The sequence below is a fragment of the Dermacentor variabilis genome, chromosome 7, assembly GCF_050947875.1.
Source record: "Dermacentor variabilis isolate Ectoservices chromosome 7, ASM5094787v1, whole genome shotgun sequence".
Classification (NCBI taxonomy): domain Eukaryota; kingdom Metazoa; phylum Arthropoda; class Arachnida; order Ixodida; family Ixodidae; genus Dermacentor; species Dermacentor variabilis.
The window spans coordinates 103,245,540-103,272,312 of NC_134574.1; the positions used below are offsets into that span (position 1 = coordinate 103,245,540).

Sequence of the window (26,773 nt, forward strand, 5' to 3'; positions counted from 1 at the left end):
TCGTTGGCAGTGACGACAGCACCGGAACAGTGGCGGAGTTAACAGACGTCAGATCGCGGCAGAAGTGACTGCTGAGCGGCCAAACGAAGACGCTGCCGAGGCTGATCCAGCAAGCGCTGATGTTGCCCCGCTCCCGACTGCAACTGAGGCTGTAGCTGCTTTGGCCGTTGTACGCCGCTACTGCGGCACGATAGAAGGCACTGGACCGTCTCTTGTGGACCGTTTGGACTATGTTGAGGACGCCGTGGTGAAGCAGGCTACGCTGCTTCAGTACTTTCAGCGAACAAAATAAATACTTTGTTTGAAGCTTCATGTGAGTATCTATTGTGCCATGATTGGTTCATTGATTGATTTGTGCTAGTTTTTGACGCATTTTCTACGTGATTTTATATATCAAATTCTGGCTATATCAAACTATTTTGCGATCACCGCGCTGTTCGATATATCGAGGTTCGACTGTATCTGTATTGACTGTACTAGGAAATTTGCAGGCTTAGGATCGCGTCAGCTGACGCAGGGCAGGAGTAGCTGGTGGACACTGGAAGCCTTTGTCCTGCGGCGGATATGGAGTGCTTGTATGAAGGCTTTCCTTGCATCTTCACAACCTGCTCACTGTTACAATTTTATCGTAAAATGCCCAATCTTTACAGCTGTGATATTGACACCAGTAATTTTTTGCTCATTTGCATCCAGTTTCAAAACCCATTTCAAAACTGCACAAACCATTCCTGTGCAATTTTTTGAGAGCCCTATTTTCTGCACCTGCATGCCATAGCCCCACCCATTCATAATGCAATGTATAATGGCAACTGAAATTTTATCTGGTGTAGATTGTTACTGCCGGGACTTCAGAACTATGGGGCGTTTCAGAGTGCCAGTGCACAAGTCTGCAGAATAGTCATCTTGAACTGTCCTTGAAACTGTTAGGACAAATCTTGTAGACGTGTAGGTTACAGCAACATGAAAAGATTCGTGCCACAAATTGAGTGACCTCTCATACTAAGGAACAAGAAAAAAGGGGGTTTACCGAGGGGCCCGATTTTTGTTAATCGTGTCGTGAAAAGCGAACAAGCAAAGACACCAAGGAAAACATAGGGGAAATTACTTGTGCTTACTTATTGAATAAAAGAAATGATAAATTAATGGCAATGAAAGTGGATGAAAAAACAGCTTGCTGCAGGTAGGGAACGAACCCACGTCTTCGCGTGCGATGCTCTAACCAATTGAGCTACCGCAGCGTCACTTCCCCATCCACTTTCTTGGGTATTTATGTGTTAATAGTAAAACTAACCTTGGAAGTGTTAGCCAGCGCCACCGCTCGCAAACCTTAGCGGCAGATGTGGAACATCCTTTCCGCCGCAGGCCTCACGAGTACATGATCTTTCTGGGTGAAGGCAACTGGTCAATAAACCTACACATGCTACCTGAAAGCATCAATGTTGCTGTATTCGAGACCCTCTTTATGTAACAACGAGAAGAAAGGGGGTTTACCGAGGGGCCCGACTTTTGCCGAAGACGCCGAGTGATGGCGGAGTATCCCAGCTCCTCGACCATCATATGAAATTGCTCGTCTGTTGAAGCGGCCGTCATGCCGAATGTGGTGCGTTGCCATAATGTTGCAAATAAATGGACTAAAAGCGCGAAAGGCTGCAGGCTACAGCAACACCGTCGCCAGTCACAAGCACGGCAAAAACGGCATCGATTCCAACCAAAAACAAGTTTTTGACTTTGTTCAACTTATCTGTGGGTATGGTGTACTAGATAACTGTGGGGATTGGATCGATATAAAGGTAGCTGCTGCCAACATGACATTAAAAGCCTGTAGGATTTGGAATATTTGTTTTAAGAGGGTCAATTTTACAGTTATTTGAATGTAATGCGGGGCTCGAGTTCAAGCAATGAAAATTGTGAAAAAAACAGACGAAAAAGCTCTTGTTACACTCGAGTAAGTACAGCAAATATTTGTTGCTTTCTCAGAGAATTGAGGCTCCATAGGCCATTACTGAGTTGACGGCTATCCAATGAACAGAAATGGGAAAAAAACTTTGTCTGTACGTGCTCTTTTCGAGTAGGCTTGGCAAGTCTGCGTTGTAACTGTGTGGGCCAATCGAACCATGCAAGGCCTCAAGTTGTGGCTGTCGCAGCACACTTTTCTGTGCATGAGGATGTGTTTTCTTTTTTTAAAAGGGAATTGCCTTAATAATGTAGCGGTTCTGCTTTTATTCAACAGTACTCTGCAGGATCAAGGTGAAGCTGACCAACACCATCGTCAGGGTAGACCATTTTCCCGAGCCTTCTTCGAAGCAAGGCATTGCGCTGGAACTACGCATTGCATCGTGAGTGCTTTTTTTTCCATAGCTGCTACACGTTTTGGAGAAGAAAACATTTAAGGAAGGTGAAAGGTGCCACTGAAACCATGCAGTGTTGCCCCCCTCCCGGTCTTCATTGTTATTTTAGTGAAGAAATTGTTGGGTTCGTGGTTGGTCAGAGGTAGTGTTACGTTTCGCCTACGACGCGCGGTATAGCCGGCGCGGATGCAGCGGACGCCGGGGCTTCATTCAAAGCGGCGGACATTTTGGCCCGTTCGGCGCCGCCGCTACGCCTCCCCGCCAAGCGCGTCCAGGCATGTTCCAATGCCACGTGTCTTCGTGTGTGTGTGTGTGTGCATGTTGGTGCCCACGCTTGTCAAAGCACGGCAGCCGGGGAGAGGAGCTCCCCCAGCTGTGAAGCGAGGAGATCTGACCGGCGCCGGCCCGGCGGATGCGTCACCTACTCGTCTCAACGTGTCTCTCAGCATGTCCGTGCCCCGCGTCACGTGCGCCTCTGACGAGACGTTCCTTCTTGCCCTCAACTGCGAGAGTATAAAAGCAGCTGCCCCCGAACGCCAAGAGAGAGGCTCCGATTTCATCCGTCGAGTACCGTGCTCTCCCGTCTCTCCACTTCGGTCGACCTGACCGGCCGCTCTTTTGTGATGCTAGAATAAACAAGTTGTTCTGTTAGCAGTCGACTCGTGCTTTGCCGGGACCTTCGGATGCTTCCAGTTGTGCCCCAGGCTGCCAGGCCAACGCTACCCTTGGGGCTTGCAACCCATTTGCAACAGTAGCAAGTTCTTTAGAAGCGAGAGGAAAAAGATCAAACGTCATGCAGGACATCATGCGAGCAAAAAGAGCGTGAGTTGCTCCTCTGCTCCACGGTGGGTGGTCTCCTCAATCCAGGAGTCCAGTAGACTTAGTTTCTCTTGTTGCTGGGTCGACCAGCTCGAGCAATGCTCTACCACGTACGGGCATGCGGTAGCACAACTGAGCTCACCATGCCACATTCAACCCAACGGCAGTGGGAGCAGGGAGAAGTCAATGTAGTGAGTACATGAGTGAGAGTGACTCCTCGCTACGGTTGCCTTGCCAGGTCAGGTGCAATTTCTCATTTCATTTTCCTTCTGTGGGATGCTCGTGCATTGACTGGTTTCACATTGCGAGGTATAGCAACAATGAAGCGATTGTAATGCATGCATGACTTGCCACAAGTAAAAGAAAAAAAGTTACCTCATTTTAATGGTGCACCCAGTTGCCTAAAGGTTGCGTTACAGCTTACAGCAGTGTCTTCTGTTTCGTAAGCTGTCAAACCAACAGACGTTGCAAGTTGCGCTTCACTACTTAGTGGGTTCACGAATGGTATGTTAAATTGGCTGTAGTGGCACTGATGGGGCACGAAAATGCTCATACAAGCCATATGACAGTGGCATATCTCCAGTTAATGTCTTCAGAAAGCATGGTTTGTGTCAGACCGGTGATGCTACTTGCGAATACGTACTGCTCTGAACTTGTGATGCAGTCAGTGGTCTGGTTTCCGGAAGTAAAATCCAAAAGTGCTCCATAGAAATAAATCGCAAGGAAAAAAAATCTGGCTTTTGTGAAGGTCTAGTTGTCGCTATGCTCCACTATTAGCTGTTACTTACAATTACTTGTTACTGTTAATTGTACGCTTTTCATTACTCTTGCGGGTGCTATTTTGTGTTCCATAGACATACTCCTTGCTCCATACACGTCTGTATTTGACGGTAACCAAACCGCTTGTGTTATGCCTCTGCTTGGGGCACTTGAGCGGTAACACGAAATAAAGTGACATTTCCTTATTCCAAGTGAAAAAACAGATAGCGAATATTCTTTTCTCTGCACACGAGCTATAAGGGGTCAACAGGAACCCTTACACTTATTTTTGAAGTTTGTATAAAACAGGGAAGGCAGTAGCTTCTTTGCTCATCATTTGTCGTGGCGCTTTCTAAAGCAGCTGGCCGGCCTTGTGCCCGCTTTTTCCATCTGCGCAGTATGGACTACTTCGACGAAGAGTCAGCCGAGGTTGGCGAAATTGCTGGTGAGAGGATAGCCCAGCGGGTTCGGGAACGCTTCTCGGTCTCTACGAAGAGGATAATCCTCAATGGAACAAGCCTCTTCACGGACGAGTTCTCGCTGTCAAGGAACCCGTCTGAGGTGCTCACAAATTTGCCTGCCGAGGACAGTGTAAGTGACAAGCTTCAATACAAAAATTGTGTTGTCTGTTTGTACACTCTTCACTAACATGAATCTCCACCTCTGAAATACTGCACTTATGTCTGCACAGCCTCGGAAATAATAATAACGTATGCCTGCACTTCGATCTGCACCTCCAAATCCCCGCACTTGGAAAAAGAACAGGTCCAAGCATATACTAACCCACACAAATGGCCACATGTGAAAGCGTTTAATTCTTTATAAAACAAACCTTGCATAATTGACGAAACTTTGACAGTTCTCAAAGCAGTTCTCAGAATGTTGCAAATCTCTTGAAGCAATCTTGTTTTTCATGTTCTCTCGTGTCTTTCACTGTTGCTTTCTGTTGGAAGTGAAGTATGGCTTTACGGTAATGTCAGCTCATACACAATGCAAAAAGTTTCCTCAGAGTCATGGAAAAAAAAGTGCCTTGCTGTGTAGGTGTGTGATGCTTGTTTAATGAGTTTGTAGATAATTAACTTTTTGTGGGACTGGAAAATAAAGTGGCAGTGATCAATGGCAGACGAACTACGAAAGGTGAAGAAGCGAAGTCTGAGGGTAATGAGGAGTCGGACAATGAACCGCCACATTGCTGCTGTAAAAAAACTCGCTCAAATTTCTTTTTGTCACTTTAAGTTTATGTGTAGCACAGACATGCAGTTATAATTTTTGAGTACTAGTTTGTTTTTGTATTGTTTTACATAGTTCACATTCGCATGTAGAATATAACTTCTTTTGTTTAATGATATGCACACTCCAGGCACGTTTCTGCCGTCAGTGTTGCCGATACTGTGGTGTTCCGTACAAAGTCGTGGGGTGATAACATCGTCGCTTCACGCCGTATGCTGTATGTACTAGTGAAAGTGTGCGAGGGTGGGCCCGACGATGGCGGCTCAATCTCCTGTGTGCAAGGTAGGAAAGCACGAAGCGAGGAGGTACGCATGCCGTGCCGTCTTCGGTCATGTGCAAGGCGCCGGGGGCTGAGGAGGGAGAGCGTTCGACTCCGGCGACAGCTACGTACGGCGGGGCCGCGCAGCCGTCCGGACCCCATCATGAAAGCGATCTGCGATGAGTACAGTCTATGTAAACCGAGGGCCAATAGCTTCGCGTGCGCTCTGGTCTTGCCACTTAGTTGAAGCGAGAGGCAGCACGAACGTCAATTCGCTTGCTGCTGCTGTCTCGCTTTCTCGTTCCACCGTATTGACAGCGAATGTGCACGGTCATAGAGTGAGATGCATTCATGTTTGCTTGTGCACCCTATAACACCATGCTTGTTAATTTAGTTAGTAAGTGAATCTGTACGAGTTTAATACAGCTGATGAAACTACTATCCTTATGTCGTGTAGCAGTCTACAAATTTGCCATCACAATCGATGCTTTGTCTTACAGAGTCTTTTTCAACTAACAGCTTCGTTTGTTTTTAAAGTTGAGGCTTGATACATTTGATATGACGTTATATATGGTGTCACTATAAGTAGACTACGCTGTATACGCAGTGACTTTTTGTAGGTGTAGCCTGTTTCAAAAATTAATGTCAAAATACAAGGCAAGATATCCATTGACTTCCAACTGGAAGTCTGCATTTGGAGTTGGTTCTCGTTCACTCTGCCCGTCCCTTTTCCTAAGTACCGTATTTACTTGCATAATGTTTGCACTGGCGTAATGATCGCACCCCTGAATTTTGTCGTCAAAATTCGATTATTTTTTTCTTTCCCGTGTAATGATCGCACTCTGAACTTGCCGCAGCGATATGTCCTGTGCCAAGTCTAGCTAATGATGATCACACTTACCATCTGTTGAATGCTGTCGAATGCTATGGGAACGACTCTTCAAGACATACCAAGTGGTCTGCACGCACCGAACATTCATGAGAAGATGCCCCATTTCGTTCCTTTCATCACTTTCCATACTTCCATGAAAAAAAAAATAAAAAGCTACAACCAAACATGCCTCGGCTTTATTATTTGTAGGCTTCAGAAGGGTTCCGGTCAACAACAACAACACAAAGGGCACTTGCTTAAAACGTTACAGGGACACTAAAGTGAAAAATGATTTCTTCTGCATCAGTAAATTACGGTTCTACAACAGCAAAAACACCACTCTTACAACGATAAGACATTTGATAAGCCAGAAAAAGTGCAAGAACGAAATACGGGTGGCGACGCCTACTTAAGTTGCTGCACCTGGGGGCTGTGACGTCTTGAATTTTGATGGTGTCTTCTAGGGCCTACTAAATATATATAGCGGTACAGATTGACTATATTGTGTTCTAAAAGAACCACATATTAAACATGGCAAGTTTCGGGAACCTTTATTCAGCCAACGCAGCCCAAATGCAAAAACATACTTTGGAATCCCTGAAGTCACGCGGACGTAGTGGCGCTGGGGTTTCGGCGCGAAATTCAAATACTGATACTTGGACCTTCATTTTTCTCATCTAATAATCAAACAATTTTTTCGAAATGACTGCCTGCAGGGTTCTCAAACAATGCTTCAATAGTCTAAACTGATTCATTGTTTCGCTTTAGTGTCCCTTTAATAAACAGCTATGCTTCTTTTAGTGTTGAGCAGTCAGTTTGCCAGCTTTTTATTTTTACTGTAGGCAGCATTGGGGATTGTTGTTGATGTCACGATGGTCGCCGCCTGCAGGAGCCCCAGGAAATGCTGATGGGATGCGCTGGGGCCTCGCCACCGCTTGCCCCTCCCCACCAAGAAGCCCCCCCGCCGCCCATCGTGGAGCCCATCCCCATCTGTCGACTATCGGGCCAGCAGGAGATAAAGCTGCAGCTCAAGCAGGACGAGTCGCTCGAGGGCTCCAGCGTGAGTGTTGGCGAGATACATTCTCGATTTACTTGGCTGCAATTGCACTGAAAACAAATGTAGGTGTTTTCTAGCTCGTTGTAAGCAGCTCTCTGGGAAACGTTTAACAAGCAGTGATTTGCGCTCATTAACGTACCATCTCTTAATTAGTGAAATTATTATTACGAATAAGGTTGCAGAAAGCGTAACTCTGGGTGAAACTTTTTTTACGACTTGTTTCAGACGCGGACATTATTTCCTTTATCGCAACCACGCCTTGTTGGAGCCATGCCTTGCTGTAGGGCTTGGTTTGCAAAGTGCCTTAGCTGTGAAAAAAAAAATAATGCACGGTAACCACACTTCCCTGCACAGCGAGGGTGTGTGGCAGTGCTAAATTGTGCGCGACTGATGTCAGTCGGGATCATTTTGATATTACGAATAAAGACATTTGTGGACATCTCTCCTGTAGCTTTGGTTTAGCCACGCATATCCTAGAGCGTGGTCTTGTTAGCGCCCTAGTTCCTTCCTTTGCCGACTTCAAGCATGTTGAACACACAATGTTTGTACAAGTCTCAAGGATAGAAGTGGCTCTCTACTGTGATACACGCACATTGAAAGCCATTCTGTTAAATATTAATGAAATTAGCTTGGTAATTTTTACCCCGAATGCCTCATTGATGCCCATAAAGTTAGCTCCTCTATAGCCACTCACTGGGACGGACAGGAAATGGTTGATTTAAAACAATCCATATAAAATAGTGTTCCTTTCGTGAAGTCAACTCATCATTGCCGTCAATGTCGCGCTGCCACCGTTGTCATCGTTGTTGCATACAATCAAGTGACTCGGTACATAATTGAAGGAGTTTCGCACAAAATTGGGGGTAGCCGGGCAAGTAATTTGTCTCGGTAAATGACTTCAGACCCAGTAGAATCGCTGATGTTTGCCTTCTTTTCTCAGGTGGACATCGAGTTCAATCTGGGTCAACTCTCCTTCTTTCTGCGCCCAAGGCAGGTTCACTTGCTCCTCCAAATGGCCAAGGGATTCACGAGCCCCAGTGAGTTTGTTGCTCGTGTTGCAAGTGAGTTTTTTTTTTTTTTTTGTCATAGCCCCAGTGAGGTTGTTAGTAATGAAAGTGTTTTTTTTTTTTGTGTCTTCGATTGCTGCGAATGTGCAACATTAGCAAATATTCCGGTCTGTAGCTTGTGGCAGCGTATATATGCTCCCGCGTGTGTCGGTGGTGTGTGTTGCTGTGCAGCAGCCTGCTGCAGTTGCCAAGTGCCCCACAATGCTACGACGGCCTCGGCACACCTCTCGAGTCAAAACCAAAAATGACCCATAATAAAAAGTACGTAGTTATTCGTTGGATGATGCAGGAAATGAAATTTCGCACGGTGTTGAATGCATAGCTACTGACGTCAATGGGAAGAAAGAAGAAAATTGTGCAGAAGGCCATCAGTCATAATTGTGAATGTAACAAATAACCAAGCGCGTCTAGAAACCTATTTGCTTGCAGTGAGGATATTTAGCCAGCCTTTCTTGTTTCAGTAGGCAATTCCATAGAGAACAGAGGTGTTAGCCAGCACGTCTCTAGTGGTAGCTTAGGTCGGCGGCAAGTCTGCCTCGGAGAGCGATAATAGTTGGCGTTCGGCGATGAACATGCCCCACAACTCGGATGTGCAAGAGCTGTAACCTTTATTTCGGTGGCAAAAGTCCAACCTCTAATCACAGTCCAAGAAAATGGGCAAAAGACTCAAAGGAAGCTATTGGCATCGAAAAATATTTACCTTTTTGATGTTTTGATTTACCATAGTTGACGACCGATAATTCAGACTCCGCGGGGATTGTAAATAAGTCCGAACTATGGAACGTCCGAAAAATATGTATATATATACACCAAAAAAGATTACTTTTACATTTTACGGCCCCTGTGCAAGGAATAAGTGGTTGATTCATTGCTGCAAGCACTTCCATTTACATGCAACCAAGTCCACCTGCATTCCTGCCAGTTTTGTGTTGTCTCTGTACGCTGATGCGAGGACTGTAAAGGCATTAGTCAAGATCCTCGTGTGAAGGCTCTGGAGTACATGGCACATCTTCCTAGTTAGAGTTGCTGTTTGGCAGTGGGAGAACTCGCTCAATTGTTTCATCATCGTTCAGTTCGGCACAAGACACTGCACTTTCGACGCCTGCAATGTCTTGGAACGTAATGGTTACAGCAATCGGCGCACCGCAGCCTCGCAGGTCATCAGTGATGTCCGCATTTGTGCTTGTTGTGGTAGGCAGCAGTCCAGGCTCTTCTGTTGCAGAGTCGGGGTCATTCGGACTGCGACTCAAGACTCGCTCGAAGTCGGACTGCTTGGGCATAGTTGGTGCCCATTTGGTGCGGACCGTCGATTACTTCACGAGAGAGATATCTTGGAGCTAGCAGAGCGCTGTTTGGAACGCAAACCACGCACAAACTAAACAATCAAGCACAGAATGGTGGAATGCAGTCCGGAAGGCAAACAAACAAGAGCGACTCATGTGCGGTGGTGCCGGAATAGGATGTGAGGATCGCGATGTCGATGCGACCTCACAATTGAGGCAAAGCCTCTAAGATCGGCATTCACAGTTAAATCCCTGAGGCACAGTGCTGCGACCAAGGCAAAGCCTCGGGCATTACCATCTAGCAGGTACTCTCTGAGGCCATACCTGATGTCTCGTCGAGGTTGCCCGAGGAGATAATGGCGACAGAGTTGACGTACGCTACAGTCACAGATAGAGTCCAGATAATCGAATGTAGAGTTAGCGGCTGTCCGAAATATAGGTCGTTTTTACACGTTGTCTATGGGGCCATTGGCGGCGCCGTGAAGCTGTCCGAATTACTGAGCATGTCCAGATTATCGGTGTCCGATTTATCGGTCGGTGACTGTAGACATCTCTGGAAGAGGTCTTCTTCCTGATGATGGCAATCAATGGGATTCGCCATTGTGGCTCTCTGGCTACTAGCTTTCTACTGCTGGGCATGAGTCTGTGGGTTCGACTCCCGGTTGCAGTGTCCAATTTCCAATGGCGGCAAAACGTGAAATCCGTAGCCCTCCATTACTGTGTCCTTCATAGCGAGTATGCTCCATTGGGACGTTAAACCCTGCAATTTGATTTGTGATGTAAATGGATCCTGAAGGAAAGGCATGAGACTCATACATGGGATTTCGTGGCCCGATTGTAAGTGCGCCTGGATGCTGAACTCTTTTTTTTCCCTTCCCTCCCTCTCTTGGACAGCCTCCGGGAATGATGACCTCTCTGGCAGTCTGAGAGGCCGGCACTACAAGTGCACACCAATGGAGCCGCACCACTACACGATAATCGAGCAGGACCTCCAGCGGCAGCTCCTGAACCAGAAGCCTCGGCCCTCGCGGTCCCTAGGTGCCAACATGGGCTGGTCTACCAGTTCGTCAGGTGAGCAGAGCAGCGGCTCACCTTGGGCAGCACGCAGTGCAGTGTGGTGAAGCGGCAAAGCTAAGTGTGGCCTCTGAGATTGCAGACCACACCTAGCTGCGCCAGCTTGCATGATGCACGCTGTTTCGAAAGATCAGTGCCTACACTTGTTGTGTAATTTTAGCTCTACCTTCCGCTTCGGTATAACTACGTTCAGGTGCGCCACTGTATTATGTATCACGGTCACCGGAAACATCCGTGCTGCAATCATTGCGTCACAAGTGGCATCAATTACAATGCTTCGCCGCAGCGATCCCACGATTTAGGAGACTTATGTTACTTTGATTTTTCAGAAATGTTGCCCCTTGCAGCTGAAAACAGTGAAATCTCGATATAACAAACTTCAGGGGACTGTCAAATCGTTTGTTACTCTGAAAGGTCATTATACTGAAAGCCCCAAAATTAACCATCTTGCCCATCAACCCATCGGTTTATCAATTGTCACCGTATGAGGTATCCCAAAAAATGTTGCTGTTGGCACTTGGCCCGCACTGCTGCTATAGATTCTACGGCCACGTATGACCGAAGCACCATATAGAAAGAGTGGTGCGTGCAAAAAGAGACGCCGACTCCGAGAAAGCCACGAACAAAGAGGACGCTCCATGTCACCTCCCGAAGTGCTATGTTTCTTTGTTTGTTTTTCGCATTCCTTGCTGTGAACACTGCAACTGTCCCGTTGGAGGTGGACACCTGAACCATTCCAAAGTGCTAGCACATGTAAACGACATAGTCCAGAAATTGCAACCATGTGGCATTCCCGACTGTGTGACATCCCTGTGAGCATGGAGGTCACATTCCTCTGCCGTCGTGAAAGGAGGAAGAGACGCGCCTCCCTTCCTAGGCGATGCTTGGTCTGGGTGGAGCATGCACTCACAAAACCTGATGCATCATTGCCTCTGCAATAATAATAAAAAGAAAAGTTCCCTCCCATGTTTTTTCCTCTGGTGCCGTCTCGGGTTTTCCAAACCTGAGTGGGTGTGTGGGGATGGCATGGCATCATGCGCGCTGTCTCGCGGCGCATTTAGTACTGGAGATTGCGTAATCTTGAGTTTTGAAGACTGTGAAGCTAGCGAGAGGCAGGTAAAGCATTCGCTCCCTGCTGCCGGCGCTTGTCATGATAGCGTCATCCCGCCGTGGGAGACACTATCAGCTGCTTTGGTGGAATGAATGCGAAAGCCTGGCTTCGCTTTGTGCCACCGATTTGAATATATGGTCCACACAGCATGAAACTATCTTTTGTTGCAGACTCTCAAATTCAACACTGTGTTTCTTTTGCCATTCAAATTTTCTTTTTTCAGTTGGCCGATAATTTGGAAAATATTGTGGGCCCCTTCCGTGTAAAAAAAATCAATCAGTCACTATAGTTATCTGCATAAAATGTTGAATTTCAATACTAATGTGCTTTCCATATAAAAAACCAAATTGCCAATTTTGCTGACTTCGTCATGTCAAGGTTTAACTGTATTCGGTCGTTTCAAGTATTCATATCGTAGCATCATATCGGAAAATTTTTAATATTCACACACGTGCCTAGTAATTGGACACTGCTGCCACAGGCCGTTGCCCTGCAGCGGGCACATGACTGATGGTGGTGATGAAGGCCTTACATGTGCGGGCTAAGACTCCCTCCTCTCTCTCTCTCTGTTGCCTTGGCAGTCTGCCTCTCTGAGCCGGAGGACGAGTACATGCCGATGACGAATCAGCGTGCCTTCTACGAGAGTGGCAGCGTCGCCTCCTCGGACATGGACTCCTCTGTCACAAGTAGCATTCACAGTTCCTGTGAGTTTTTAAAAGGGGCTTGAGAAAAGGCCTAGCTGGTGTGCTTGCACTCTAGGTGGTGGTGGTGGTGGTGGAGTTGAACTATACCCTGTTTCACACTTGCCCTGAAACGCTGCATAAGCTATGCAAGCAGTGTGCTAGCCTCACTCTTGTGCATTTCACAGTGCATTGTTTTATACCTGTGACGCTTTCTACAGGATAGCTACTTCATACATTACATTTCGGCCGGGAGCACAAGCGGTGGGCTGTACCTGCTGGCCACAAAAATGGGAAGTCGGCTGCCGCGTTCAGTCGTTGACTGCTTCCACCGCATGTGCTATATATGCATGATCGCACTCGGAAAGTGCTTGTTTAAATTGTTGGTGACCGCGCGCATTGACGTGACAAAGTGCACGCTTGGTTCTGCTACTTTCCAGAGAGGTTACGGGAATGTAGTGTACAGCATAGAGGAGAAAACGTACAAACTAGTGATGACGATGATCACTGTTGTAGGGCACACAACGTACACTTATTTACATTCTAAAGAATGTAAACAAACGTGAAGAATGTGCTTGGTAGAAAGTTTACATTTATGTTTGCCCCCTAATCTCTTTGTAAGGCATTGTGAGGCTCTCTGTACTAACTTCTTTCCATCTCCTTCGTGCGAACCTAACCAGCTCTTGTGTGTGTCAACCACATTTCTGGTTTTCTTTTTTCCTTTTCTCTGGCCAGACTCTAAGCCGAGAAAGAGGTCAAAAGGAAAACGTGAGTAGGAGTCTACGTTTTGCTCCGCTTGCTTGACTGACCATCCTATTCCTACACGACGTGTGTTGTGGGCATGTTTTGGCCACTTCTTCAAGCACTCGTAGGTTTCAAGTCAGTTGCTTGCTGACAAAGTTCCTTTGCATGCTAACGTAGTTTGTTACCAACAGACGTGCAACTTTTTTGCATACTAACAATGTCTCTTCTCCTAATAAAAAATAATGCAGAACCTATCTCATGATGGGAACGTTGATGTTAATGTGGTTAGCAAGCAAACAATGTAGTGCCACACCGTATTGCCGCCACCTAAATGCATTGTTTATTGGGCATGCGCTACAGCCGGGCCCTTCTTGTTTGCCTATGCAGACACTGCGTCATCTGGTGGTGCGTCGGTGCGTACGAATGCCGAGAAACACGCTGTGCATGGCACATGCAATGCTGCGGGGCTTCTCTATCGCTCTTAGATGATCATGATGGCTATTTATGGCCATTCTGTTCGAACCTGAGCGGTTACAAACAGACCTAGCCTGCCTCAGCGTATTGAGCATTAACTACACGAACAGCTGTCTAGCATTTCCCCTATCTCTCTTTGATCTTATCTCTTTCTCAAAGCTCCCATATCTATACATTGTACAGTTCCTTACGTCTGTAACGGATGGAGTCCTATCAATCTCTTCCTTTGCTTTTTCTCCGCAGATAATTCAAATGTTCTCGCTTATTTCGACTGCTGACCAGTTAGTTAATGCTTCACTCTGGACACGCTGTGCTATCCATTGGCGATACCGCGAAATCCGTGTGCTGCCTCTGTTATGCAACAGCTGGCTTGTTCTTTCATGCAGGGGTAGTACATACTCAGTGACACGTACTGAGTCACCCAAATTGGCGGGAAAGAGGTTCAGTACGGCGCAGTGCATTCGCGCATTTTTTTTTTCTTCTTCATTGAACAGCAGTGCGTACCCGGCACATTGAAGGCGCAGTGTGCTGCAGCGTGCGGCTGTTGCGTTGAAGAGCCTGCGTCGCGCACATTTCACTGTGCCCACCGGAAAATTTTAAATGTGTTCATTTCTATTGACATGAGCAGGGAAAACGGTTAGAGGCATAGATGCCAAAAAGTGCGGGAAGTATCCTAAGAATGCTGGTCACATTAACAGGGTATGCACACGTCTCTACCTCGTTTCAAGGAAAAATAGTTATCTTCAGCTTGCAGTATTTTTAAGCAGTGCTGGGGAAATGACCACATGCATGAGGAATGTCTAGCTTGCCTGTTCTGCCGACCTAGCTCAGGGCGTGTCATAGGTCGCTCTTTATTCTACCAGTGTAGCACAGGTATATCTCTGTTGCCACGAGTGCATACTTAATGCGCAACATGCCTGCACTTGAGACTGTACTTGCAGGGGGCTATCGCAACTTCAAGTGCAAGGGGTGCGTGAGCTGGAATTACTATAGCGGTGCAACGCAGATGCAGTCGGTGAAGTGCAGGGAGAATCGTGAGCAACTTGCCAGTGCAGTATACCACATGCAAACGTTGGCATTATGCACAACCTTTGGTCAAAGCAACTTGCCAAACCGGCACCAGTTTTCGAACGACTTGCCTTTAGAGACTCGTGAAAATGTGGTGACCTTTTCCGTTGCCTGCCGCATGGCCCAGGTGAACTGTCGCATGCCACCAAACGGCAGACAGTGTAGAGGGATTACATGTGGCATGGCCTCAGAGATTGGCAGCGTGCATGCGATCACCGAGGCCATGCTGTGGTGGCATGTGCTAGCATTTGGTCAGCAGTAGTGGAAGGCACTGGAATGGAATTTTGCATGGTGTGGCACTTTAAAGAACCTGCACGGTAGTCTAGACGTGGTCAGTAAATGCAACAAATTATGGTAGGTCGGCATTTCTGCTTGAGAGTTCCTGCGAAAGCTTGCGAGAGTGAGGCCTCACAGAGAAGCATCTTCAGTCACTCCTGAATTTGAAGTTTTATACCACCATTAAAAGTGGATCATTTAGCGAGTGAAGAGATTGCACACTTCATTGCAAATAGAGCACGAAAGGAAGGCAATTGTTCGTACAGGCAAGCTCCCGCCAGGTGCGTGCACCTGTTTGGAAAGCCTAGCGATCAGAGTGGCCATGACGAGCCACATCCTGCAAAGACTTTCCTCTCCAATTCTTGGTGCACTTTGTAATGCGTGTAATGCATTGCAGGGCGGTCATCTCAAGGCTATCTGGACGACGGACACGTCGAGTCAACCCACTTCCTGGTGCACTGCAGCGCAGTGTGTGTAGTGATCCTCCACGAAGATTTTGCGGGTGTGGCCAGTGGCAACTGGCGCCGGGTCCCCAACCCGGCATCCTGCCTGTCGCCCAAGGCGGTGGCCATGATGCATTCGCAGGCCGAGACTTTCTTCCGGGCCCTCGCGGGACAGAACCTGCGGGACCTCAAGGCCGTTCACAGCCTCTTGCCCAAGATCTGTCGGTCAGATCACCTGTGGTGAGTGGTGTTCCCAGTTTTTTGCGCCGCTACCTGGAGGGAAGTCTGGCACCAATGAAGGGATACGAAAGAAGGCTGCCAAGTTCAAGTGTATTAGTAACCCGCCATGCTATTTAGTAGCTATGGCGTTGCTCCGCTGAGCTCGAGGTTGCAGGTTGAATCCCAGTCATAGCAGCCACATTTCAAAGGGAACGGAATGCAAAAATGCTCATGTACCGTATCTACTCGCATAATGATCGCACTTTTTTGTCAAAAAAAATTGACGCAAATTCATGGATGCGATCATTACGCGGGTTAAATTTCCCTCGAAAAGAAACATTTTCTTTTTTTCATCCCGCATTTGCTGCGGGATGACAATCAGACGGCTGCCGCTGTCAGTGCGGGACACCAAAACAAAAATGGCGGCCGGCGGAGCAAGCCGAACAGGCCGAACGCGATTATTTATCTTCTCCCAAGTACATTATGCGCATTGAAACAGCTCCTTCCGTATCAGTAATGAGTAATATTGGCAAGTCTGTGGTAATAACGTAGCCATGTCCACTTTGAGGGGACAGAAACAGAAATGGGCGTGCTTAGCTGCCAGTGACATAGAAACACATGGCGGGCATGCTGCGGAAACTGCAGCATTTGTCTTGACTGCTATCCTAATACGGCACGTTACCGCTAATGGTGGGCGAATATCTTAGCTGCGTTACAAGCGTCAGTGTATGAATAGGGTACACTTCTAACGTATCAGTGTAAACGTGGCCACTATCATTGCCGCTCGCAATTTGTTGCGTGCCCACAAGTGCAGACGAGAATAATCGAAAAGTGCCCTTTGTGTTGTTGTTGTTGACCAGAACCATTCTGGAGCCTACAAATAATAAAGCCGAGGCATGTTTGGTTGTAGTTTTTTTTTTTTTTTCCATGGAACTGCGGAAAGTGATAAAAAGAATGAAATGGTACATCTGCTTAGGAATGTTGGGTGCGTGCAGACCGCTTGGTATGTCTTCAAGAGTCGCTCGCGTAGCATTTGACAGATGGTAAGTGCGATTATCATTAGCTAGACTTGGCACACGACATATCTGTGCGACAAGTTCAGGGTGCGATCATTACACAGGAAAGAGAAAGAAAATCGAATTTTGACGACAATATTCAGGGGTGCGATCACTACGCGAGTGTGATCACTATGCGAGTAAATACGGTACTTAGATATAGGTGCTAATGGTGTATACGAAAGACAAAAATAAACACTGATTGGTGATGAGATTGAAATTAGACTCCCAAGTTGGTCAAAATTAATGTGGCATGTCTTACTATGGCATGCCTCATAATCAGATCAGGATTTCAGCGCATAAGTCCACAACATTTTATTAACATTCTGCAAATAGTTTGTGGGGTTCTCACCCATGCTCTTGGGACAAAGGAATGACAACACAGTAGTGCAAACAATCACAAGGGCATTTATTGCACTTTTCATAGACTAAGGCCTGCTAGCAGAGTTGCTATCCACAAAACATGCTGATGGGCGCGCGACAAATTGCGGAAGTCAGACTCACTGCGACCGCATCACGAGCGAATATGTTTGCCCCATTCTGGACACCAACGCTTGGTCGTTCGTGTGTACGGTCATGCGAACAGTGGCGTGTTCGAACGATCGTGTTCGCTCATTCCGGGGAAGGTCTTGCGAGACGGTCGGACGGTCTTGCAGAAGCAGGGATCGGCGCACGCGCCGGACGTCCCTGTCGCTTGCTGATCCCGAGCCAAAGAGGAAGAGCCTTCTCCTTTCCACACCCGAGTAACCCCGCTGTTAGTTGGCGTTAGCAGAACCACACTCGCGCCATCTCTCGCAATGCACTTCAACCACACCGACTCCTGCGGGCACCAGGCCACGCGGCGAAGCCAGATTACAGGAGACGGGAGCTATGTGGGAAAACAGCATATCAGGGAATGCGTGAGAGTTGCGCATCTCTGCAAGTTGTAATCAAGTCCCACTCATTAGTTCTAGGTGCTTACCGTCAGCATAGTCTAGTGTAGAACAGTGTCCAATTACCACTGTCCTTCATGCCTGTGTTGCCTAGTGCTAGTTTCACATAATAAAAGAAATGGCCCCGCATGCTCGCAAAATGTTGCGAGGCAAAAGCAAGAGGTGCAGAAGTTGCAAACAGAGTTGGGCATTCCTTGTGCACAGAAAGGTACACCATCTAGGCCTCCATTGGAGCCCAGTTCGAAAACTTGAAGCAGAGAAAGCCTTTCAGTGTTTACAAAGACCAGTGCTCTGAGGCTTGACCCACTGTCCACTGGTGTTTCCTGTCCCTTTGTTGCAGGATTAATGGAACACCTGTGACACTAGAAGGCACCCAGAGGTCGTCGTCGTTGCAGTGGTCCCTCGGCTTCCAACTCTCCGTGGTCGAGATGGAGGCGGCCGAGTGCCTATTCAATCGTAGGTCGAACGTCGAAGGGGACACTGCGTCGCTACAGGATGCCGACGTCACCGATGTACGTAGCATCACTTGATCAATGGTTATGTCCCATGCATTTTCCAAACCTTTCACGAGTGTATCATGAGGGGATGTATACAGCCAGTTGATTGCTGTGAGCCCCTGACAAGTGATTGCTAAAGTGTGGTCTTCTTTCTGTGTGTTTAACGTAGGAGTACCAGTATTTCTGAATCTGACGTTATCAAGATTTTATTGACTGACTGCAGGGGACTTCATGCAAAAAAAAAAAAGAATGGTGCACACATAGGAAGGGGAGAGACACAAGTGCTCGTGTTCCCCTTCAACCACGTTGCATTAGTGTGCCTTTACCTTTGTTTGCGTCCTTAGCGCTGTGCTCGCCCGAACATGTACAACCAACTACATGGTGTCTCCTTTAATTCGCAGTGTGGTGCGTGCGTCATTTTTCTTGCACTAATTCCTCTCATCATATATGAAAGACTAACTAGCCCAACACTTCGTCCTTCCCGAATGTAGAGCAGGACTTTCATGCAGTGGGTGTGGAGAGGTTTATCTAAGTGACATGCCTCTACCCTGCGACTCTCCTGCAGGGAAGGTTAACGCATTTGTGCTGCTAGGGCTATGGATGAGGCAGCGTGAAATGAACGAAATAAGGACGTCTCTGTACACTGAATAGGTAGGGGATGCAAATACTGAATACCATATAGACTCGTGTAAGGGCCGCACCTCCAGCCCGGTAGCCCAAAATTTGTAGAGAGAAAAATTCCATCGGAGAAGCAATCGCGTTTGGTGCGCCCCGTGCATGCACATCAGCGAATTTTTGTGCGCTGCCCACTTCCGTGTGCCCCTGCTAGATGGCAAGAGCTGTGCTTTGACCACTGATGCAGTGGTACGTTTAGGAATCCGGGTTGTGCAGTAGTTGCCGGCTGCACCAGCACCATTTTGACCAAAAGGTTTGGTCCCATGTAAGGGCGGCGCCTCATCGAAATTTAGAGAAAAAAAGAAGTGCAGCCCTTAGGAAAGTCTATACAGAAGTAGTAGGTTTCGAATCGAATATTGAATCGAATATCTAACAAACCCTTATGCTTGCAAATTTTGTTTACAAACCTACGAAAAGAGACCATTGTATGCCTACGAACGGCGTTCAGAAGCAGGGGCCACCATACAGTGTTTCGGAAACGGGGAGTCCAGGAACAGCAATCATCTAGTACATTCGCTTTCGTTGGCAAGGTAGTTGTTGTTGGCTTTCTGAGGGTTCTGCGACTGTTGTGCACAGATCTGCATTGATTCGATATCAAACCATAACTTTTACAGTTGCCAACACATTTTTCAGACTCCAAAAATTCGGACTTTATGGATATTCCGGACTTCATAAATACATTGGCAGGGTTCCTATAGAGCTAATGCATTTTTGGAACGCAAGTTTTCGGACAAATTTAGGCCCCAAAGTTCAATTTTTCTGACTAAATCGCTCGTTCCGAGCCATGCTACCCAATCATGGGGGCTGCCATGTTGGATTTTTCACTGGCTTGGCATTTAGTGGCCCGCTCTATGGCCTCAAAGATTGGGAGGCACATGCTTTTAATAGAGAGTGCGTAAGGTAGAGTTACTATAGTAACTCTATGGCGTGTGACATCATCTCATCTTGGAGGCCATGCTTACTCTTCCTTGGCTGACAAGATGCTCCAGAGGATGGCACTTTTTCTTGTTTCTTTCTTTTTTTGGTCTGCACAATTGTCGTAATCACTTAATGTGGGATTCATCTATTTTTTTTTTTAAGTTCCTGTGCTATTTGCAGGTGGTTTCTGTAGAAGACGTTGCATCTTTGTGTGTGTTTGTGTAGCTTCGCACTTAATTGACCAGCACCCCCTTGTGTACCTTCGTGAGAGCCAAGTGGCGAGATGAAACGTGGCTCATTTTTTCAATCTCCATGGTGATCTCAGGCAATGAAGATCGCCAACACAGTCATGCTCTTGTCAGACTGTATACGAAGACGTTACACTTGTACAAATCCAAGCAAATCTGATCGCCTGCAAGCATGGTAGGAGGCAGGGCATTAGAGATTTTTTTCAAAGTCGCTGTACGCCTAACAAATGTTCATCCCAAAAAAATAACGAGTTTTTTGGACTGTTTCTCAGTCCCTGCAAGGTCCGTAAAATCGATCGGCGACTGTATGCCAACACCTGACAACACAGCTCCGATTAGGCCTAACGGGCTAAACAGTGTGGCCAGTAGTGTGGCCTTGACGAAAACTCACCTCCAGCTGATGTGGGGGCGTACCACAACCTGCCGCGGAAAGTTTGTTGCTAATAGTACTTTCTTACGGGCTGGCTCATCGTGATTGATTGCGAGATCCCGCATACGTGTTAGATTAACAGCCATTGAAGTAGCATTTGGGTGGGCGGTCGACCAGCTGGCAACTACTGCGACCATGTATTCCATGTTCGTCTGTGTTCACATGTATGCAGAAAGCTCTGAACTGCATGAATCTGTGTGCGTGAACAATGAACTTTTTATCCAATACGATCACCATGCCTATCCGGTGGCTAATCGGCCAGATCTTCTCACCTACTTCCATGCTTTCCATATGCGTGCTGCTTTTGTTGTTCCTTCCATCCGTGCAGAGTTAATTGTTTCAGGCAGTCGGTGCCGTTGACCTGGTCGAACCTTGTACTAATAGAGGTTGCGTGTCGTGGGAATGCTGCATGTGTCAAAGCACCGACCACAGCCGGGTCACTCGCCAAATATACCAATATTTGAAAGACCGAGTATTGGAGGTATTGAATACTGGATATTGGATTCATGCATTGAATTAGTCTAATGGTCTATTCGAAATAGAACACATTCGATTATATGCGTGCTGCTATTGAATAGTCAACCACTTCTCATAGAAATGGGCTCTGAGCATTCAAGTAATTATGACCCCCTCCTCCCCTTGTATGCACTTGATTGCATTACATTTCCCTCGCTCCCCTCTCCTCTTGCTCACACGGGAAAGACCGCACATCAATCCACCATCCTTTTTGGCTTACCCTTGCAAGCTTTCGCTCGCACCCAGAGCGTACAGTGTGTGGGGCGCAAGAGGATCCCATCGCACTTGGACTTTATATGTCACATGACACTGCTCTGCTTCGGTGGTTGCTCTCGATCGTGGGGCATGCAATTTGATAGGTGCATTCGCAAGCAGGCGCTAGCAATTCAGTCATTTGATTGTCTGTGTCTGTGGTAAGTTTCCATTTCTTGTCCCTGTATTTCTTTGGGGCGCTAGTGAAAGTGTATAAACAGACTTCATTATATTGAGGTTCTAAATACATGGTGTTCTATGAACAACAATATACATTGTTATATCGAGAATTTTGTTACATTGAAGTTCTTCATATTGAGGTTTGACTGTACTTAAACAATGTGAGGTAATAAGGTAAAGGAAAACACTGCGGATGAGTAAATACAAGAAAGTGACCAGTAGGATACTCTAGTCGGATGCTTGCTGATAAAAGATTAGTCAACAAAGGTTTTCTTTTCGTGTCAATTAACTGCCGCTCACTGTTGGATTCCTAACGAGGTGTATCCCTTTGAAGGGGATGATAAAACTATATTCCACTGTCACTTCACCACTTATCCTCTTGTACATTTATTTCAGGTTCTCTCCCTCTTTGAAAGCGAAGACACCTGCAAGAAGCCTTCCGAGGCGGAGCCCTTTCTGAGGCTAAAGTATGAATACCCAAAGATATCACCACAGGTACCCTACTGTTCTTTTTCCCCTCGTTTTTTTTTTTTTTCTTGCTATTGATGGTTATGAAAGATCTTTCTTGGCAGTTTATTAAAACAAAGCTTGCAGGTTTCTTTTTATTTTTATCTTTCTTATTAGAGTGCTCACTGGACCTATGTAAGTATACAGGACTTGTTTTGCTTGACTTGTTTGTGTTGCAAGACGCAGATAATCTTCTGACTTAAATGTTTCAACTTCGTGTCCTGATCTGCAGCCCATCAGGAAAGTAAGCAAATTCTCCACAAACTTTGCACAGTTTTCACTCTGTTGTCTAAATCTTACTTTGAACACTGCAGCTTGTAGTTATTTCTTTGCATTCCTTATTCTTTCAGCATCTTGCCCCCCCCCCTCTTTTTCTTTTTTATGGTAAAATATCTGAGCTGCCTATGTTTTTGGAAATCAAGCATTCAGTAAACACTTCTGGTCTGAAGCACTAGGCTGATATCGGCATTTCTTCAGGCAGCATTGTGGTTGTATGGTCACTGCCAGCTTGCAACTCATTAACACTGGCCTGGCGCTCTTTAGTCACACTTGGCCCTTGCGCCAAAAAAGACTGCCAAATTCATCATCACTGCTAGGTCTTTTTGTTTTAAATTGAATTATTAATGAAAACAGCGAGGAACTGTTCTGGAGATGAGTATTGTACTTGCTGTTGCAAAAAGAATGTACAGTGAAACCTCGTTAAACCGTAGTTGGCCGGAGCTTGGGAAAGGTACGTACTAAACGGTAGTACTGTTTAACCGAATAGCATGAGATCGCCCACTTACCTGTCGAAAACGGAACTCAGAGAGAGTGCGATGAAAGGGGAAAAAACATGCAGTATTTATTCACTTCGCGCGACAAAAGCGTTATTTTCGTTTGATGTCGCGGCGGCCTAGCACGCCGACGACAGCGGCCTCAAACTTACTGAAGCTGCGTGCCAGCTTTTCAGCCAGCCCCCTCTTCTCGGCAAACACTCGCATGGCAGATTCCTCGTTGGCGTTACGTATTCACCGTGCACGTGCGCAATAGTGCTGCAGAAGTCCCGGGGGCGCCTTTTTCATTACGGGTGCCGGAGTTTGGAATAATTTTCATTTGGAATAGAGTTACGTTATCGCGCCCCTATTGTCGTCGCGACGATTGCATTCATGAGGCTGACGCAACGCGCAGCTTATGCCACTGTCGGGCCTGAATCGCCCGTGCTATCGCTTTCCGTGTCGTCCTCGTCACTGTCGCTAGTCGACACTTCGGCAACAACAGAGGCAACGATGGCGAAAAGTCGAACCTCGTAGCCGACATATCTTCGTGGTCGCAGCAGCGCTGCCGAGCAACTTCTTCGCATTCCAAATGCCACACACTGTAGTCGACAGCAGATCCCTGTTGCGTGTCAGCGCCGACTTCTTCGTGTCACGTTCGATAGCACGGACGATGTCTTAATTTTTCTTCTATGCTGAGCACCCGGCGTCTTTTTTATCCAAGCTTCGGAACGACGCGAGTCCTCGCTTGCATGACGCCATAACGCTCTCTGGCACCGCGTCGAAATGATGTTGATGTTGATGTGGCTTCACGCGCAAACGCACAGGGCGCTTGGAGGCCGTTGTTCCGATCCCTGAGGCGTGTTGTTCTGCCGGGCCGCCCAATGGAGACGGCGCAGCGCCGTGTTTGCGCGACGAAAAGTTCAAACGCTACGTTTTAACCGGTGCGTACGCAGTAAGCTGGTACGGTTTATACGGATACGAAACACATTATGTTCAATGGCCTCTGAGTCGGGGATTTGACTTTACTACTTTTAAAACGAAACTACTGTTTAAGCGGGTACGGTTTAACGAGGTTTTACTGTACTGGTTAATCAGTTATTCGACGAATTGAGGACCTTGGACCGTGGGTAAAGTCTGTCCAGCAAAGTTATTTGGGCAGAGCTTGGGGTGAAATGAGCATTGGCTAAACGAAGTTTAAAGCAAGATTCAGACTTCTTGTTTTGCCTACCACACACACGGAAAGATGGTGGCTTATACCATTCTCTAGTGTTCGTAAGGTGTCAATGACAGTTAAAGCAAGTCACCGATAGGATGCAAAATGCCCTCATGACAGTTTGGGTACACAGTGGCAACAAACTGTCCGTAATCTAGAAGCCCATATGAGACATTGAGAGTGTCTTTTGTCCGAGAGTGTCTGTTGTTCTGTGTGCAGACTCGGACAAGCAGGGAGCAGACGACAGGCATCACCTTGGAGCTGCTGCCAGTGCAAATCGAGCTGGACAGGTCCCTGGAGGACCGCATTCACGCGCTGCTCTACCCTCCTCCACATTTCTCTTCCACCAGCGAGAAGAAAAATGACATCTGGAGCATGTCTGTCAACGTGAGTGGCTCTCCAAAATGTACACACATGTGGCTCATGAGATGGCTGTCTCTAACATGTGATCTGCTGCCTGCACCATTCACAGAATACTATATTTACTTGATTCTAATGCGCCCTCGATCGTAACGTGCACCCGTTCTCTGTGACAAAAAAAAAAAGTCCTCGATTGTAATGCCCACCCGTTTGCAGTGACATAAAAAAAAAAAAATTTAACAGTACCGTGCACCTCATTCTTTCATACAGAAATACAACTTTCTCTCATTTCGGAAAAAAATGATTTACTCCCAATGCACTAAAGTTGCAATAAAGAAAGTCGCAGTTTCACCTGAAAGGCGAAGCCTCGGTTACAATAGCAAATTAGTAGACAGCCATCCGAAAAGTAAGGATAGTAGTTATATCGGCTGTATAAACATTTAAACATTTGCTTACTAACTAAATTAACCAGCATGGTGTCACGTGCACAAGCAAACATGAACACGTCTCAATGACCGCGGAAGCTCTTTAAACGCTGGAGTGAGGAAGTGTGGTAGCAGGAGTGAGGGAGTTGACCTTTGTGTGGCCTTTCACTTCGATGCAAACTAAGTGACGAGAACACAGCGCGGTGCACCTAGATGCATAGACTCTCGTCTCTGTTAGAGATAGCTTTCGAGACAGGGGGCCGCGCGGCCGCGCCATACGTGGCAGCCGCCGGTGCAGAACACTTCTCCGGTGTGTGCCAGTCCCGCACGCAAGTTTTGAGGACTCCGAACGCCCGCGATGTGGCCCGATTTACGTCCATCTCCGCACGTGTGATCACTTTCCTTTTAATTGCGGCATTGTGATGAACTCTGCACGTCATTACAGTCGGGCCTTCCATGCTGATAGAGCAAACGCAGAAAAGGGGAAGACGGACGGTACACTAACCTAAGCCAAAGGAAGCATTGCCTAAGCACACGTACTACACCTCATGGAGAAAGCTACGGCAGCTAGGCTCGAAGCAGGTACGAGGCGGCCATTTTGAAATGCCGATGGCGATATGGTCACACCCGATTCTAACGAGCACACAATTTTTGGACCCGTTTTATCGGAAAATAAGTGCGTGTTAGATTCAGGCAAATACGGTACACCGTTCAGTCAATGTCAGATTTGTGGGACTCCCTAGGGAAGGTGAAAACATCCAAAAAGAAAAGTTGGGCAGTTCGAAAAAAAAAAAAACAAGTGTCTGCCTTTTACTGGCCTTAGGGGCTCAAATCACCACAGCCAAGTCCAGAATACCTCTGAAGACCGGCCAGTGCACTTATCAGGCATCTTGGCTCTCGTGCTGTGACAGGAGATGGCAGGTGCGCACGTGTGTAATTAAGGAACGCGTACTGTGTCCTGTGACAGTGGCTCATTTCCTCTCTCTGTGTGCTTCACTGTAAGACAATCCTTATGCTTGACCAGGTAATACTGTTGCATTGCGGCAAAGCTGACTTCTGGTGTTATACGTTAGTTGTGCCATGCTCTCAATGCTTCCCACGCTTCGAAGCCATTGGCAAGAATGACAGATGTGGAGTCGAAGAAAGGTACCCATTGGAATTATGTAAATATCGATTTACTTGGACTTCTAACACTGAACTTCCTGAGGTATGAAAGATTTCAATTCGAATATTGGTCTACCCACATCTCTCAAAGAAAGAAAGAAAAAAAAGACATTGAGCATGGCACACCTATATTTACTGCGAGCTCAGCTTCTAAATCTCTAGTCGATGCAATAAGCTGCATCCTCGTCAGAATTGCCGGAAAAGTAATCCTTGTCGGATACCTGACGGGCGTCCTCGGCATCCCAAATGATGTCGTCTTCAATGCCGTCTAGTGTATTCGACAAACCGTTTTTAAAGCCAGCATAGATACACTCGAACCTCATTATAACAAAATGGGATATAACGAAATAATGAATGTAACGAAGTAAATTAAATTCCCCTTGAAATCCCCATAGAGATCCATGTATTTAAGATCTCGTTTTGACGAAGTGAAATTGTCCTGCCAATGGACATAACTGGATATAACAAACTAAATTCATCTCCAAAAAGGACACAAGAAAGACTTAGGACACATGAAGTGCTTGTGCTGAATTTTCTTTTCTCAAAGCTCTCTGCCTTGGTGTTTTTAGCAACTATCGCTATCGAGACATTTCTATGTTTAATTAATATTAGCTCTTTGTCAAGGTGCACCTGTCCTCTCCCAAGCGAGGTGTGTTAACATCCTTGCTTCCTCCTTCTCGTCTCTGCATGTTCAGCAAGACAATCAGGGTTCTAGTCCCACGGTGGCCAGGACCAGCATCACAGTACGGAGCCCTTTCATCAAGGCCAACCTGAGGTGAGCCCACTGACGTTCGCAGCTGCAAGTTTTATTGCAGCAGCTTTCGCTGGTGATAAAAGTGTCACATTTACACGCTTGCTGTGACG

General features: G+C 46.8%; 1 protein-coding gene across 1 annotated transcript in view; it reads left to right on the top strand.

Moving 5' to 3' along the window:
• Atg2 (Autophagy-related 2) overlaps positions 1-26,773 on the top strand; it is a 118,521-nt gene that overhangs the window by 18,797 nt on the left and 72,951 nt on the right. Inside the window, exons 4-15 of the mRNA XM_075698916.1 lie at positions 2,231-2,336; positions 4,325-4,517; positions 7,176-7,346; positions 8,284-8,404; positions 10,588-10,764; positions 12,460-12,582; positions 13,294-13,326; positions 15,518-15,803; positions 18,110-18,281; positions 21,882-21,980; positions 24,180-24,347; positions 26,605-26,684. Of these exons, the coding sequence (XP_075555031.1) occupies positions 2,231-2,336; positions 4,325-4,517; positions 7,176-7,346; positions 8,284-8,404; positions 10,588-10,764; positions 12,460-12,582; positions 13,294-13,326; positions 15,518-15,803; positions 18,110-18,281; positions 21,882-21,980; positions 24,180-24,347; positions 26,605-26,684 (1,729 nt within the window). The remainder of the gene's footprint in view (positions 1-2,230; positions 2,337-4,324; positions 4,518-7,175; positions 7,347-8,283; positions 8,405-10,587; positions 10,765-12,459; positions 12,583-13,293; positions 13,327-15,517; positions 15,804-18,109; positions 18,282-21,881; positions 21,981-24,179; positions 24,348-26,604; positions 26,685-26,773) is intronic.